The 14822-nt window shown below is 43.8% G+C and overlaps 2 protein-coding genes across 2 annotated transcripts in view; one reads left to right on the top strand and one right to left on the bottom strand.

Moving 5' to 3' along the window:
* Positions 1-3277: 3277 nt before the first annotated feature.
* Phf5a (PHD finger protein 5A) lies at positions 3278-8782 on the bottom strand. Its single transcript, XM_027404092.2, has 4 exons — positions 8641-8782; positions 8043-8066; positions 7350-7516; positions 3278-3899 (listed from the first exon to the last, which is right to left on the bottom strand). Exons 1-4 carry the CDS (start codon positions 8690-8692, stop codon positions 3810-3812), a joined length of 333 nt encoding a protein of 110 aa, XP_027259893.1. The 5' UTR covers positions 8693-8782; the 3' UTR covers positions 3278-3809.
* A 456-nt stretch (positions 8783-9238) lies between these two features.
* Positions 9239-14822, top strand: part of Aco2 (aconitase 2) — a 44425-nt gene continuing 38841 nt past the window's right edge. Inside the window, exon 1 of the mRNA XM_027404091.2 lies at positions 9239-9462. Coding sequence (XP_027259892.1) covers positions 9427-9462 — 36 coding nt within the window. The 5' untranslated portion in view covers positions 9239-9426. The remainder of the gene's footprint in view (positions 9463-14822) is intronic.

Raw genomic sequence — 14822 nt, forward strand, 5'->3', positions numbered from 1 at the left:
GAGATTCACCTGCCTCTGCCTTTTTTGTTTTGTTTTGTTTTTTTCTTTTCTTAGACAGGGTTTCTCTGTGGAGCCTTGACTGTCCTGCTCTGTAGACCAGGCTGGCCTTGAACTCAGAGCCAGATCTGCCTCCCAAGTGCTGGGATTCAAGGTGTCTATCACCACTGCCTGGCCCAAGGGGAATTATTCTAATGCTCAACCCGGCCCCTCTACCCCCTAAAAAAAGTTTCAAGAGCTTTCACTTTATCCAGTTGCTAATTACTTGCTGTATTGGGGGTTTGAACTCAGAAACTAATGAAAGTTATGCCAAGAGCACTCTACCACTGACTGGCCAGTCACACTGGAGGTATCCTTATTGCATTCTATTTTTCTCTTGGTCTCTGGTCAGTAAGAAAGAAAACAAAGCAACAGTGGGATTAGAAATTTAGGCCAGGGTGGGGGTGGTGGTGGCTCACATCTTTAATCCAGCACTTGGAAGGCAGAGGCAGACAAATACCTGTGAGTTCAAGACCAGCCTGGTCTACTGAATGAGCTACAGGACAGCCAGGGCTGTGACACAGAGAAACCCTGTCTCAAAAAAACAAAAACAAAAAACAAAAAACAAAAAAAACCAAAAAAACCCAAAACAAATAAACAAAACACCAGAATATTAAGTGACAGAGAAATAGATGCAATAGCTGAGTTGAATTTGCTCACTAACCCATGGTGAAGGGAGCATGCCTTCGGAGATCCTTCTGAACATAAATATAAGCTCCCTAATGCTCTTTTATCTATTGAGGCAGACTAAGTGCATCTTAGGAGGTATTTCCTTCAAATTAAAGAGTGGCTTCCCAAACACTGGTAGATGTAAGGTCTAAACCACGTGGCCAATAAAGGCTGGGGATATGCTGAAGTGGTAAGAGCACACACACACACACAGGCTCAAAGTTAGATCTCCAATACTACCAGAAAGAAAAAAATAATGGACACCCCCACTTTTCATCACACATCTAAAGATTTTAAAGGTATTAAAGAATAAATTACAAGCTGGGCATGGTAACACATGACCAATCGACGTATTTGGGAAAAATGAGGCAAAAAACTCCCAAGGCCTGGAGGACACAGCCCAGCCCAGCCCAGCTCGAGGTATAGCAAGGGTCTATCTCTGAAACAGGCAAACAGCAACAACAAAAAAATCAATTAAAAATCCTAACTTGAAAATGATCCCGATTCCTGCTTCCCCTGGTACTTTAGAACTGCTCCAGACTCCCTGAAAACAACCCTAGTCCAGACTACCTTTCCACAGTTTCTCAGCACACAAGTCCTGGATGCCCTGCCCTCATTTGCCTATAGTTTCCTATGCTTCCTTCAAGGCTGTTTATCACTCAACATTGAACATGGGAAGAATATGCCTTACAAGGTGACAGTTAACAATCACCAAATGCTTTAGGAATACACAGAAAACGTTACATGAAAGTACAAGGGGAAACTAGATTGCAGGTTGGGAGACATCTGAGGCTGTATTTGGCACAGGTCTGAAGGATAAGTGGGAGGAGTTAGCAAAGCAGGAGCACTACAGTGGGAGGATCAACAGGTTAATAAATAAGGAACACTGAGACAGGCAAAAATCATAAGTCCATGTACCGAGGAAGAGCCCAGTGGTCACAGCACAGAGGGTCAAAAGGCCGGGCAGGAGCAAAGCACCTGGAAGCCTTCAGGATTAGCTTTATTGGTGGTCAAGACCTTGTCCTGCTTTTAGGAAGTGATTGCCAAGCTGGCACAAGGATCCTTTGTATGCCCTGAGAGGGACGTTGTCCTTTATTCCATTCTCTCAAAACAGAAACTATCTTTTTTTTTTTTGTTTTGTTTTTCGAGACAGGGTTTTTCTGTGGCTTTGGAGGTTGTCCTGGAACTAGCTTTTGTAGACCAGGCTGGTCTCGAACTCACAGATATCCGCCTGCCTCTGCCTCCCGAGTGCTGGGACTAAAGGCGTGCACCACCACCGCCCAGCAAAACAGAGATTATCTTAACTCTACTCATTACATTATATATAACCAAGAGCTTTGTTTTTTTATTGTTGACCCAAACCAAAACCCTCAATAGAAAGTTATTTCAGGGCTGGAGTTAAGAGCACTGGCTGCTCTTCCACAGGACCCAGGTTCAGTTCCCAGCACCCATGTGGCAGCTCACCACTGTTTGTTTATAACTTCAGTTCCAGAGGATCTGACATACACACACACACACACACACACACACACACACACACACACACACACGTAGGCAAAACACAATGCACATAAAATAAATTATTTCTTGCCACAGTTTTGCTACTAAGGCCAAGTACATAGATTCCTCAGGACGCAGATCTATGGCACTAAAGATCTACTTAACAATACATCTAAACATGTAGAAATACCCACTCCAGAAAACTGTCACATCAGTAGGCAGAAATGTATTGACCCATGGCTAAATTTTCCAGTTTTGAGTTTACTTACAAGGTACTTGTTAAGGCTGGTGAGACGACTCAGTGGTTAAGAGCTCTTATTGCTCTTGCAAAGGACCTCGGTTTGATTCTCAGCACCCACATGGTAGTTCACATTCATCTCTAACTCCAGGGGATAGGATGCCCTGAGCTCTGCAGGGACCGGGCAGAGTACTTATACAAACATACACAAAATCTTTAACATTTTTTAAAAGGAAACATCCCTTCATACAAATACATATGTATTTTATGAAACATCATTTTCTAATTTATTAATTTTATCATATTTTCCTCACCATTATTGTAGGATATCTCTTTGAAGTCAGAATTAGAAAACCCAGGTATGGTCACTCACATATGGAATGCCAGCACTCTGACTAAGGAGAATTACAACAATGTCCAGGTAGCCTGAGCTAATGAGACAAAAGGAACAAAAAAAAAAAAAAAGGTGGATAGGAACTAAAAATTAAAATTAAAATCAACTCCTTCACTCACAGTAAAAGGCATAGGTGGCCTCTGAGGTTTTTTTGTTTGTTTTTTAAGACAGGGTTTCTCTCTGTAGCTTTGGAGGCTGTACTGGAATGCTGTAGACCAGGCTGGCCTCAAACTCATAGAGATTTGCTTGCCTCTGCCTCCCAAGTGCTGGGATCAAAGGCGTGAGCCACCAATGCCCACTTGCCTCTGAATTTTTCCCAGTGTCAGAAATAGGACAAGGCACTTCCTCGACCCCACAGCCTCTATTATGGTTTCACTTACCAAATCCTGGAAGACTACAAAGTAGACTCTCAAAGGTGATGTGGAAGGCAACCAACCAACTACCAGAAAATACACACCAACTTTATTAGAACAACAGAAATTTCCAATTTCTAAGAAGGAAAATAACATGAAGCTAGCACCACCTGGGAAGTGTCACATCACATTACTGTTCTGATGGCTCCTGGCCACACTGAGGGTCACAGAAGACCACCACCATCATAGCTGCTGAAGGCCATGCTTTTGCCTGCGGCAGCTTCATTGTCAAGGCCGCAGACGGAAGACTCATTTCAAAGCTTTTGGTGTGGAGAGAATCTATCAATCTAGAGGGCAGAGCCTCGTTTTTCCAACTAGAACAAACAAACTATGAATTAAGCTAGCAATTTTTCTTCCAGTCTGCTAGAGTACTCTGTGAAGACCTCTCTTCCATCCCCACCAGAATGGTGAGGGAAAGACAGGGGCAGGGGGCCAAGACAGTAGCTCTAGCAGGCTATTCTGGTGACACGCTGGGCTTCGGTCCCTTTCTGCTGGTGGTAGTAGGTGTCTTTTCTGGCAGCTGCAGCAGCTTGATGGGGGAGAAGGAGCTGCTCACCCATCACCTCTTCTTGAAGCCATATTTTTTGCGTTCATAGAACAGGTCTGTCTTAGAGCTCCCCAAATTGACAATCTTTGGGCAACCGTCTCTCTGAAAAACAGAACCAAGTTGTTAAGTCCTTGAAATTGCCTTTAGAGATTTAAGATAAAATTTAGCTCAGGAGCATGAAAAGCATTACTTGTCACCTGAGAGCTTACAGCTTATAGACTGGGCTTGTGTCTAATCCTCAACATCTCACAACAAAAAAGAAATTTTAAAAGATCCCAACCAAGGGGTGGTGGCAACACACACTTTAATCCCAGCAGGAAGAGGGAGAAGCAGGTAGATCTCTGAGTTTGAGGCCAGCCTGGTCTATAGAGTGAGTTCCAGGATATCGACACAGGGAAACCTGTCTTGAAAAAAACCAAAACCAAAACCAAAACCAAAACTACCACCACCACCACCATATAATCAGTGTGGTTTTGCCCTATAAAACACCTCCATTTACTTAACTGGGGGAGGTACCCAAGATCACTCAGTGTCTTCTGTACTTTTTTTTGTTTTGTTTCTCGAGACAGGGTTTCTCTGTATTGCTTTGGAGGCTGTCCTGGAACTAGCTGTGTAGACCAGACTGGCCTCGAACTCACGGAGATCCACCAGCCTCTGCCTTCTGAGTGCTGGGATCAAAGGCCTGCACCATCATAGCCCAGCTTTTTATGAGTTTTCAGAACCATTTTTTAATTAAAAAAAAAGAAAACAATTTAAAATTGATTTAGTATGCATATATGTATGCATACTATGGTGTGAGCACAGAGACTGGAGGTTCGGAGTTCTGAGGCCTGGTTGTCAGGTTGGCAATAAAGGCCTGTACTTACTGGGCAGGCCTGCCAGCCCCTCAAAGACCATTTTATAGCTTTTGGGTTAATGTTCTATTCACCTTTCCAGTTATCCTAAATAAGATAAACTAAATGAGAATGGTAGAAATGGCAAGACAACAAATCAAAGAAATGTTTCTCAGCCTGAGAAATGACAGTGAAATGGTTAGAGGAAATGCATGGACTAGACCAAGCATCTCCCATCAGGACAATTCATACTGTCTTCTATCTCCAACATTAGAACGATCTGCAACTTACAGTACACTCCTAGCCAACATTATCGTATTCCTTAGTATTTAATTTCTCATTAGAAAACTGTGGGTTCGAAAGAGATGGCTCAGTGGACTGGCCGCTATTACAGGGAATCTGGACTGGGTTGTTCAACCCCTGTACTGCAAAAATAAATAAAAGTACATTTTATTTATTTATTGGTTTTTTGAGGCAGGGTTTCTCTGTGGCTTTGGAGGCTGTCCTGGAACTAGCTCTTGTAGACCAGGCTGGTCTCAAACTCACAGAGATCCACCTGCCTCTGCTCCCTCGTGCTGGGATTAAAGGTGTGTGCCACCACAGCCCGGCATAAAAATACATTTTAAACTCCATAAATGTAATTTTTCTTATTCTGTTTGGGATCTGGGAGATTTGCTTGCTGTCATATCATAACAATATACAAATTAGTCCTCCAGAACCAAGATTTAAAGATATTGGTGAGACCTGGTAGACTCAATGATTTGTAAGATAGTGTATCCCAGACTGGTTTTATTTTTATTTTTCGTTTTTCCAAGTCAGGTTTCTCCGTGTAGCCCTGGCCATCCTGGAACTCTGCATAGACCAGGCTGGACTCAAACTCAAAGAGACCCGAATCCCTCTGCCTCCCAAGCACAGGAATTAAAGGTGTGCACTACCACTGCCTGGCCCCAGACTGGCAATTCTCCTCCCTCAGCATACCAAGTGCTGGCATTACAGATATGCCCCACCATGCCTAACTCCTGATTCTTGATTATTTTTGAGGTTTTGAAAAAGTACAAATGAGGATACCCAGCTCAGCTTACTGGCCTAATTAACTGCCTTATAAATAATAAAAGCTACAGGAAGAGGAGAACAATGGGGGGGGGTGGCTTTTGCTGCAGGAAGATTTCTGCACAGGAAAATGCCTGGGCACCCCATCTACATGATCCTCTGTCTGTAAGGGTGAGAGGCTGGATCACGTCACAGGACTGCTTTGTGTCCCTTGGAAACTAGTGCTGAGTAATTGTGAGCTTGAGCTCAGGTGTCCTCAGAACGTTCCTGTATAATGGCAAGTAGGTGAAGTGATGTCCAAAATAATTCTCAGGGAGCAGAATGAGGGGCAGGGATCCAAAGGTATCAGATCACAGGGCGCATGCAGACAAGTGAGATGGCAATTACTGTTTAGCAAGCATCCTCTGGTTCCAAGCTTAAGTCAGAAACAGACTCTAGACATTTCTGAAAGCTCAAGAAAGTGTTGTCTCTTCAGGGACCCTTTAGCTTGAGAACTGTGTGTCCCTCCTCTTTCCATTACACCCAGTACTTCCCAGTTCCTAAATAACAAATGCCCAGGGTGGGGAGTGTCTCCCAGGAACACTTTATAGGCACAGTACCAAAAAGAGAGCACCATCCTTGTATTACAGATTAGGCACTATTACCAAGACCCGAGAAAAAGGAAAGATGGAGGACATAATCCACAGCTGTGGAAGACAGAATACAATCGAGTTCTGGTTGTCTAAAGAATTGGAAAGAGCATTTAGGGCAGGAGAATGTTCAAACCACCAACTGAAATTATGATTTCATACTTAATCAACAACATTCCCCTTTTCCCAAACAATAGTGGATTCAACAGAGTAAACAATACTTTTCAGCTGCTCTAAAACTCCATTCTGGGCCAAGCACCAATCTGGTTCTCTAAGAAGGACAGGGAAAAACAGTAAGCACATAAAAGTATTAGTGGGCCAAAATACTCACTAGTGTGTGTGTGTGTGTGTGGGACCAACTCCAGGCAAGCTGTCCTCTTAATACCACATGCACCCACACAAATAGATGTAACAAAGAAATTCAACCAAACCAAACACAACCAAACTCTGCAGCACTGAGAACAGTGAGGATATACCCAACAGGAATCATTTGTATGTCCTGTGGCATAAACTGCATGCAGGCAGTAAGAAAAGCCTGGAGCTCATCCATGGAGAAAAAGCTCTCAGTTGGGAACTCTAGCTAATGCCTAAATGTGGCTTCCCCAATCAATATCTGCTGGATGTGGTAAGACCCGATTTGAGATTTGATGATAAAGTCAATCAAAACTGAAAATGCAGCTATCATAGATCACCTTCCGCACCACGTAGAACAACCCCCCTCCCTCCTTAAAGCCCTATCTGGCTTCGGGTACTGGTGGTAGGTAGCATCCACATGTGGAGTGCTGAGGAGGCTGGGTGCTCTCTTCATCATGAGCACACACCAAGAAGGTCTTAGAGAAGCATAACATGATGTAATGTGGACACCAGATTTAGTCAGATAGCCTGGGACAGAGTATAAAAGGAGGATGATAATAACCTCTACCTACATGACTAGCTGAACATTGCAGTCTCCATAGACCAGAAGAGATGGACATGGATGGCAAAATGGTCCAAAGAAAAAGGAAGAAAGGCCAGGAGGGAATGCTCAAGTCTACACTCACATCCTTCTCCTGAATGGTGCATTCTTTACAATAGTAGGCATCGGAGACTCCGGGGCCTCCACAGATCACACACCGGCCCTGGTAAGATCCATAGTTACACTCATCACATATGCGAACCAGGGTGCAGGGTCGCACATAGGAGTCACAAATCACACATTTGCCATCACCTGCAAAGGAAGAGGAATGGAGTTATATTCACTAGTGATTACTTCCTAAAGATCTTTATTCTATGGGTGAAATAACCAGTCTCCCTTTGACTGTGACTTCAGGCCTTTTCTCTATCTTGACAGCATCCACCCTATCTTATATCTACCATCTACCTCAGTTTCCTTCAAAATATAAATGGGAAGAGTTTTGACGTGTTAGCTAGGAGCTTTTAAGTCTATGTAGTTATCATCAACAAATTGCATGCCTTCTTGCACAAACATTGGCCTGGGAAGGTTCACACTACTCTGATAGTTCTTACTGTCCAAAAGTATTTTTCCCCCACAACCTAAGTATGAAATATTAAAGTATGCAAGCTAAAGTGGGAGTCTGGTGGGGAGCCTTTGGTTGTAGTCAGAGATTCAGTGTTCTTTGCAGTCTGGCATATCCACTCAATGCTTCTTTAGGGCTCCTCTGGAATAAATGGCTTGTTGGCTCGTCAAAAAACAAAGAAAGAAGGCAATGTGTGAGAGGGTATGTTCCACTCACATTTTTCACACAGTCTTCCGATAGCTGCAAGAAAAAACACAGTTAAAATCAAAATGGTGATTTAGCAAGGAAGTTGTTCCTCAAAGCTGGGATAGAGGATGGGGCAGGTAGCAATGACTACAGTGAGCAGAATAGCTGTCTTATTATCCTTTTTTTTCCCCTCTCCACGCCCCTCCTCCCAACAGATTCCCGTTTTATAGCCTGGAACTTCTTATGTAGTTCAGGTCGGCCTCGAACCCCCAGCAATCTTCTGCCTTCAGCCTCCCAGGCGCTGGGATTACAGTCGTGAACTACCACGCCCGGCCTAAGCCCCTAAGTTTTGCTTTGCACCAGCGCCCTGTCCGGAATCCTCAAAGCAACCTGGGACGGCTTCTCCAGACCTAGCGCAGACGCTGCCCCCAGTTTCAGGCTCCCAGACGCGCGATCCTGCCTTCTTATCACAAGTCACAAACCTGGGCGCACCCCCAGAATACCCAGGGACCGCAAGGCGCGAAACGTGGAGCCCCCAAGGCCAGGCCCTAAAGAGGAAGCGAACCCCCCACTCTCCCGTTTCTAACACCATCCCACTCCAACGGAAGGGAGCGGCGAGCCAACTCACCAACACCAGCCTGCTTGCGGCAGAAAATCAAATCTGGATGGTGTTTAGCCATCACTCGTCCCCAAGCCGGCGGCCGGAAGCTTAGAGAACTTCCGCTCGACCTTTAACCTACGCCGTTCCTACACCCACTTCTCCATCGTGATTGGCCGTCAAGGTGCCCATCAGCTTTTGCCCTTCGTTGCACCAAATCTCGCTAGTTCTCGCGAGTTTTCTCAGCGTGAACTTGCTGGACCCCTAGCAGGTGCATCAAAGACTTTATAATAAAGTTTTTGTTCCCTCCCGATTTGAACGAATAAACTAAGTGTTTTTGTCTTGGATAAAATTCCTACATATGGCTGGTTGGTGGTAGCACACGCCTTTAGTCCCAGCACTCGGGAGGCGGATCTCTGAGTTCGAGGCCAGCCAGACCTGTCTCGCAAAAAACTTTTGTACACATGGTACTTTTTGTGCTCGGGGCTGAGGCCAGGGCCTCACGCATGCTTCCGCAAAATATGTGGTCTGGGGGTTCCCTTTTGAGTCTCAAGGCGTGAAGGATGACCTTGAACTCCTGGCTCCGCTGCCGTCTCCGTCCCCAAGTGCAAAGACTGACAAGCTGGCAGTTTCTTTCTCGCGCTGTGCCCGTCATGGAAGCCCCGCCCACTGCGCTCTCTGGACTCCGGCTCCGAGGAGGAAGGCCCCACCCTCACCGTGACGCGCCGCTTTGGAGGCCACGCCCCTTCCCAAGCACTTCAAAAGCGCCCTGTGGCACGTCACTTTCACGCGACCTCATCTTTGTCAGTGCACAAAATGGCGCCTTACAGCCTCCTGGTGACCCGGCTGCAGGTGAGCGAGCTCCGATGTGTGGGTTCACGGGGGCGGGGAGCTCTGCCTGCGGCGGTAGGCGAGGCCACGCGAGGCGGGCTCAACCTGGGGCTGACTTTTGCGAACCTGTCCCGGTTGCAGGCCCAGCGTCCTTGTCCGCTCCTGCCTTGTCCTAGGTCAAGGTGTCCCTGGCACAGTCAGTTCCCAGGCCCAGTCCCCGTCCCCGCCCAGCGGGAAGCTTGAGTCTAAGCATCCGCAGTGTGATAAAGGATGAGGGCACCCCTCATTTCCTGAGGGCCGAATTGCCCGCTCCCCCCAGTGTGGTTTTCTGTTCTCAAGGTGATGACAAGGTTACTGGGGGGCGCGGTGGTTGTGGGTTCCTCTAAGCCAGGTGCTTGAAGCCCTCACTTCCCATTAACAGCAGAGATTTGCCAGCCGTTTGTATGTGTGGTTCTCGGGCCTGGAGTCTGCAGAAGCTATACCCAATACTACCTTTTGAGGACACCTGGGGTCATAGATGCAAGAAGGGTAGAGTATTCTGAGCACCAGTATAGTCCATAGTCATGATAACAGTGGTTCCTCTCTGCACCAGATGTCAAGACTGTTCACTAATATAACCTGATTTACATATTTCTGGCAACATAGATGTCAGATGATTTTTTTCCAACTCAATAGATAGTAAAACTGCAAAAAAGTAGATGAAAGTTCTGACTTTCACGGTGTCACGATAGTGCTATAGCTTGAGCAGTGACCCTGCTGACCCTCTGTTCTCCTTGTTCATGGCAACCTAATGTCAGAACTGTCTGAACCAGGGTGTGGTCGTTTGTAGTTGTCAGAGTACAAAGTATTTCAAATTCACAGTTGCTTTTCAGATACTAGGTGGAAAGATGAGAAGACCCAACAGTTTGACCTTGACTCTACTGTTACGAGACATCTAGAAAGTTAAGTGTGACTGACAGAGGGCTTTTCACTCCCAACTTGACAACTGTGTGTGTGTGTGTGTGTGTGTGTGTGTGTGTGTGTGTGTGTATTTTTTTTTTTTTTTTTTTTTTTGGTTTTCTGAGACAGGGTTTCTCTGTGTAGCTTTGGAGCCTGGCTTTGAACTCACAGAGATCCGCCTGCCTCTGCCTCCTAAGTGCTGGGATCAAAGGCATGCACCACCAATGACCGGCGGGAAGGTATAATATTAAGTTTACTGTAAAGTATGTATTTTGTCAATAAAAATAAAGCAATAAAGTACCTGTAGACATTTTCTGGTAACCTTTTATCATTGATTACTTTTGTGAATCTTCTTTGGACCAAGTGGCACAACTTTTAATGTAGAATTAATTTTAGAAAGTTTTGTGGCGCAGGCCTTTGATCCCAGTACTTGGGAGGTAGAGGCAGGCAGATCTCTGTGAGTTCGAGACCAACCTGGTTTACAGAGTGAATTCCAGGACAGACTCCAAAGTTACAGAGAAACCCTGTCTCAAAAAAAGAAAAACCAAACAAACAAAAAGTTATGTGCTGTATTCTCAGGAAGCATTATCATTCAATGTTATTTTTTGTCACATTACTTAAAATCAAAGTGTAATATAGCTGAGTGGTGGTTGTGCACGCCTTTGATCCCAGCACTCGGGAGGCAGAGGCAGAAGATTTCTGTGAGTTAGAGGCCAGCCTGGTCTACAAGAGCTAGTTCCAGGACAGCCTCCAAAGCCACAGAGAAACCCTGTCTCGAAAAACAAAAACAAACAAAAAAAAGTGTAAAATAAAACTCTTCATTTATCTGAACAAATCATTTGAATTTTGACTTAGGCAAAGGATTTATAGCTAAATTATCTCTGCGGTTCTTTTGATTCTTTAGATAATATGGAGAGTTTTGTCCCGACCCTGTTGACCTTTGATTTAGTGGAGCCAGAAAAAGATCATTAAATAGAATAAATGACTTTTGACTTTGGAAGAAAAGTATAATGTCACATTTGGAAAGTATGAGTGTAGAAAGATATCTGGGGTATAGTTCAGGTCCTGCCCTGATCCCATGACCTTGTAAATGTAACTTTCTATTGAGGGACCAAAAATTCAAATTAATAAAAATTTAAAAACTTAGGTCCTGAAAAGGGAACATCTGATGATAAAGGAAAATTTAACTCCTTAAATCAAGAGTGCCATGACTGGCACCTGATTCCCAGCTCTCAGAAAAGGAGAGGTAACTATTCACCATTCCTGTTAACATTCCTTTGCTAATTGCTGGTCATAAAAATCCCCCAGCCCAGGGGATAACTGACAGACCCTGTGACTCTGTAACCCTGCAAGCCCATGCCCTGTCTTATTCACTCAAATGTATCTCCCTTAAAATGTATAGTTACTGACTAACTCTGTACTTTGTATGACCTTAAGTAACCCTGGAAACTCTGTAATTTGTGGCCTTCAACCTTATGGTCTGCCCCTTTAAAAGCTTCTCTTTTTAGCTGGTTGGGATCTCATTTGCCTGCCATGCAGTGAGATCCTAGCTGGCCAGCTTGAAATAAAAAGAAACCTTTTACTTTGCATCATAGTGCCAACTCCTTGGGTTAGTCTCTGGGCTCCGAGAACCTGGCACAACACTATGTTCTTTGTCTATCAGCTGGGATTGGTCTTCATTAAACAAATGTTTATTGAGCACTTAATTATGAGGAATTAGAATGTGTTCACAATGATGTACTTCAACCTCTTTTACACTTGGTGACGAATCTAAGACCTTGAGGGCAGGGTTGACTGCTGGAGGTAGGATTAAAATAAAAGTCCCTCTCATATTCATTCAGCTAAGGTGAATGAGTAGTAGTAAGGTCTTTGCAATATACTACTGCACTCAGATAGCCAGACTGTCTCTAATTCCTCGTGACTCTGTACTCTGAGAACATCTTTCAACTATGCTTGCATGCATTTGAGAAGTGATGGTTAATACTTTGGTAGCTATGTCTGGTCAATCTCTAGCATGTTTTTCTTCTTGTCTTGTTTTGGTCCTGTTTTTGAGACTGGTTCTTACTGTGTTCTGTTGCTGGCCTTGAACTTTCAATTCTCCTGCCTTAGCCTCCTGTGTGCTTGGAGTACAGGCACATGCCACCATGGCCAGAAAAATTGGTAAAAAGACAGCCCCAGTTTTTTTGTTTTTGTTTTTTTCCAAGTGCATTTTTTTGTTAGTTTGTCTTTTTTGTTTTTTCAACACAGGGTTTCTCTGTGGCTTTGGAGGCTGTTCTGGAACTAGCTCTTGTAGACCAGGCTGGTCTTGAACTCACAGAGATCCGCCTGCCTCTGCCTCCCAAGTGCTGGGACTAAAGGTGTTCCGACACCACCGCCCGGCTTCCCAGTGCATTTAAAGTTTTATTATTTTATGTTAATGTGTATGGTTGTTTTGTCTGCGTGTATGTATATGTACCATGTACATATGTGCAGTGTTCACAGAACCCAGAAGAGAGAATCAGATCCCTCTTGAACTGGAGTTAGAGATGGTTGTGAGCCATTTTGTGGGTGCTGGAAGCCAAACCTGGGTCTTCTGAAAGAGCAATCTTAACCATTGAGTCACCTTGCTAGTCTCCAGTTCCTGTTCTTGTGGAATGTTTACCATATTCTAATGTACCCTTAGATTTTTCTCAGCCTGAATATTTATGCATCTTCTTTTGGCTGGACCAAACATGAAGGAAGGTTACAGAATTGGTTAGTATCACTCCTGCCATTAATGCTAGCATTTACCTTACTAAGTAATTGCTTGTGACTCTGGGATAAGGCAGACCAGTGAACGGTAGTGTTTCAGGTGAAGAAACAGAAAGGAAATACACCATAAAGGCTAATATCATGTATTCATGCATCAAAATGTTTCGGTTTAAATCCTGGCTTATTGCTAAGTAACTGATATTCAGCAAGCTACTCCATCTCTCTGTACCTGTTTCCTCATCTTTTATTTATTTATTTATTTTGTTCTTTTGAGACATGGTTTCTCTGTCTATCTTTGGAGCCTATCTGGAACTCATTCTTTTAGACCATTAGACCAGGCTGGTCTCGAACACTCAGAGATCCTCCTGCCTCTGCCTCCTGAGTGCTAGGATTAAAGGCATGCACCACCACCACCTGGCATCCTCATCTTTTAAATACCATAATATATCTATTTTAATCAAGTAACAGTTGTAAAGTGTTCAAACCCCTATCTGACACCAGTCAGAGTTCTGTATACTCATTAAAATAATTAAATGCTTACCTTTTTATTTTATTTTATTTTATTTTGGGGGATTCGAGACAGGGTTTCTCTGTAGCTTTAAGGTTGTCTTTGAACTATGTAGACCAGGCTGGCCTCAAATTCACAGAGATCCTCCTGCCTCTGCGTACCAAGTGCTGGGATTAGAGGTGTGTGCCACCATGCCCATCCCACCCCATCGATAAATGCTTAATTTATCACTACTTTTTGGTATATATAATGTGATTTGGATCTGCAAATTCCTGATTCCAAAACCTGAGGGCAGCAACTGGCAGTGTACTGCTTCCCTTTGGCAGTGAAACTTTGCCTTGCATCAGAACACCATGGCTCTATAACCTAAGACCAGTGCGAAATTAAACACATTCTATTGTTTTTGTAGTACTTGCTACCAGGTAGAAAGAAAAAAAAAAAAAAGAATGAAGAAAATAGAGGGTGATAGGCTGGAGAGATGGCTCAGTGGTTGAGAGCATGGACTGCTTTTCCAGAGGACCCAGCTTCAATTCCCATCCCCCACATAACAGCTCACAACTGCCTATAACTCCAGGATTGGACACTTTCACGTAGACATACATGCAGGCAAAATAGCAATATACATAAAATAAAAATAAATTAGTTAAGTAAAAGAAAGAAAATAGAGGGTGAGTTTTGTTTTTGTTTGTTTTTTTTTTTTTAGAGCCATACTTACTGTTTTAATGTTTTGGTTTTAATTTTTTAATGCATTTGACTATTGATGATAAATAAAAGGATTGTGCTTCAGATATATTTTTCAGATGTTTGACTGTTCCATGATGTACTGGGGTTTGGGTTCTTGTGTGACCTTGGGAAATCATGCAGCTTCTTGCATATAGTTCTAGAATAGTTAACTACAAAGAAGTCATCATCTGTGCAGAAGTCTCTTCTAAAAGTTCATGTTTAAAAATAAAAAAATCTCTGCCTTTGAATTTTAAACAGGTTATTCTGGTAATATTTTTCACTGTGAAGCCTTCCTGGGACCAAATGTTGTTTTAAATTGAAAAAGTCTGTGAAGAGTTAGTGGACCAACTTTAGGTCTCAGATTTAGGTATCCTGCATACTATGTAGAGGACTAGCATAGCATTGCTGTCTGAGCCAACTGCTTCTAAGATGTTTCTTACAAGCTTGCTGCCTAACACTAGGCTCTGGGAGTGGGAAGTAA

This window comes from Cricetulus griseus, chromosome 2, assembly GCF_003668045.3.
Source record: "Cricetulus griseus strain 17A/GY chromosome 2, alternate assembly CriGri-PICRH-1.0, whole genome shotgun sequence".
Lineage (NCBI taxonomy): Eukaryota > Metazoa > Chordata > Mammalia > Rodentia > Cricetidae > Cricetulus > Cricetulus griseus.

Bases quoted from the DNA above. Each gene is read 5' to 3' on its own strand.
- Phf5a (XM_027404092.2), bottom strand. From the start codon at position 8,692: ATGGCTAAACACCATCCAGATTTGATTTTCTGCCGCAAGCAGGCTGGT. The intron at 7,517-8,042 runs GTGAGTGGAACA...CTTCCTTTGCAG, and splicing joins CGGAAGACTGTGTGAAAAAT to GTGATGGCAAATGTGTGATT. The intron at 3,900-7,349 runs GTGAGTGTAGAC...TCTGTTTTTCAG, and splicing joins GCACCATTCAGGAGAAGGAT to AGAGACGGTTGCCCAAAGAT.